Here is a 1,572-nt window from a genome sequence, read left to right on the forward strand (position 1 = left end):
GAGCGCCATACCAGTTGGAGCTGTTTCTCCCTCTCTTTGGTGAAGGAGTTTCTGAGGATTCTAGCTTTGTTAGTGATTTTTCTGTGGTGGTGGCAGTGGTGATGATAGTGGCTGTTTCTGTCTATTGGCCCAACAGTTCTCTCAGCAGAGCAATTCTTCCCCATTCCCAGTAGCCAACCCTCTCCCCTGGACTCTCATCAGGCTTATTTTTTCCTAAGAACAAGGTAGAGGATGCCGATGACGAAACTGAAGCAAAAGCAGATCCAGGCCAATATGAAGCAGTAGCCATGGTGAGAATTTGTGGATGGAGATATCTGGCCTGCGAACCGAGCTGTGTAAATGGAGACTGCAATCAGAATGCACAGCCCTGTGGGAAAGAAGGACGAAGAGAGTTGGAAAACGCATAGAAACCAGCATTCCTCTAGGACTTCTGAAGTACTGTTGTCCCCTGAGACTGTAATGCATGTCTTGTGCCATAGGAGAGAGGGGCTGCTGCCCATTAAGCTTATTTATGGAGGATTTCTCTTGCAGATGTGATGACATAAGACACTTGGGGCTTGTTTAGTAAGTACCATAGGAAATATATCTTTATTAGGAGGAAATCAGTAAAAAGATCTGCAGACAGTTTGGTCCTATGTGTTGAATCCCATGAGTAGTCGTTTCCTAACTCTTTAGTTCTCTGCCCTGTAAAAAATACTTGAACCCTTTTTGTTGTCTTTCAAAGGTATTTTGCAAAACCCACTGGGCTTTACTAATGAAAATTGGGACATATTTTCATTATCTTCCATAACTCAAAAATAAAATAACCCAAACCCAACACTTTACAATTCCTCAGTGCTTTGTTTTATCACAAAAAATGGGCCACTGTAAACATTCAGCTAGCTGACCACCTTCCCTGATGGCCATGTGTGGCAGACACATGCAGCTACTTGCACTTGCAGAGGCTGTGGGATGCCATTGCAATGTGAAGCCATCGCAAGGTGTGCATACTTACAGCAAACCAGCATGATGGCTCCAGTGATGTAGAAACGTTTGCCTTTCTCCAGGGTGAACAGCTGAGCAATGAACATCACAAGGGCGATGACAGAGAAGATGATCGAGAGGATCATAAAGGCTTGCACGGTTTTGAGGGAAGCTGTGAACAAACACACAAGGAATAGATTTGAGAGGGTCAGGACTCAGCCTTGGCATTGCACACCAAGGTCCTGCAATTCAGCACCCTATCGGAGATGTAGCTTACCCTCATCCTCACTGCTGACTGGCAGCTGATCGCAGGTCCTGTTGCACAGTAGCCAGAGTCCAGATGAGAGTGTTTCAGAGTTGTAAGTACCCACCATCCAAACCTGAAACGGTGTGAAAGAGTTGCATCAAGGGGGAGGGAAGCTTCCTTGCCCTTCTGGCCAGTTGTCAGACCAAACCATAACCGGAGCAAGAGCAGCCCATGTGCCATGAAGACAAGAGCTGAGCGGGTGGGACATGACACGTACTTCCAAACCAGGAGGCACTTGGTCCAGGCAGAACGCCCGGAAGTCTGTTCCCACGACCGGAGGACGAGCATCCGCTCAGGTCAGC

At 47.2% G+C, this 1,572-nt stretch overlaps 1 protein-coding gene across 1 annotated transcript; it reads right to left on the minus strand.

Moving 5' to 3' along the window:
- Positions 1–203: 203 nt before the first annotated feature.
- On the minus strand, positions 204–1,343 carry EMP1 (epithelial membrane protein 1; the record flags this gene model as incomplete). The annotated part of the gene is made up of 3 exons (XM_010020654.1): positions 204–367; positions 995–1,135; positions 1,241–1,343. Coding segments are annotated over 3 exons (408 nt in total), but the record flags the coding sequence as incomplete, so codon positions are not given.
- Positions 1,344–1,572: the final 229 nt, after the last annotated feature.

The sequence above is a fragment of the Nestor notabilis genome, unplaced genomic scaffold (genome assembly GCF_000696875.1).
Source record: "Nestor notabilis isolate BGI_N333 unplaced genomic scaffold, ASM69687v1 scaffold26848, whole genome shotgun sequence".
NCBI lineage: Eukaryota > Metazoa > Chordata > Aves > Psittaciformes > Psittacidae > Nestor > Nestor notabilis.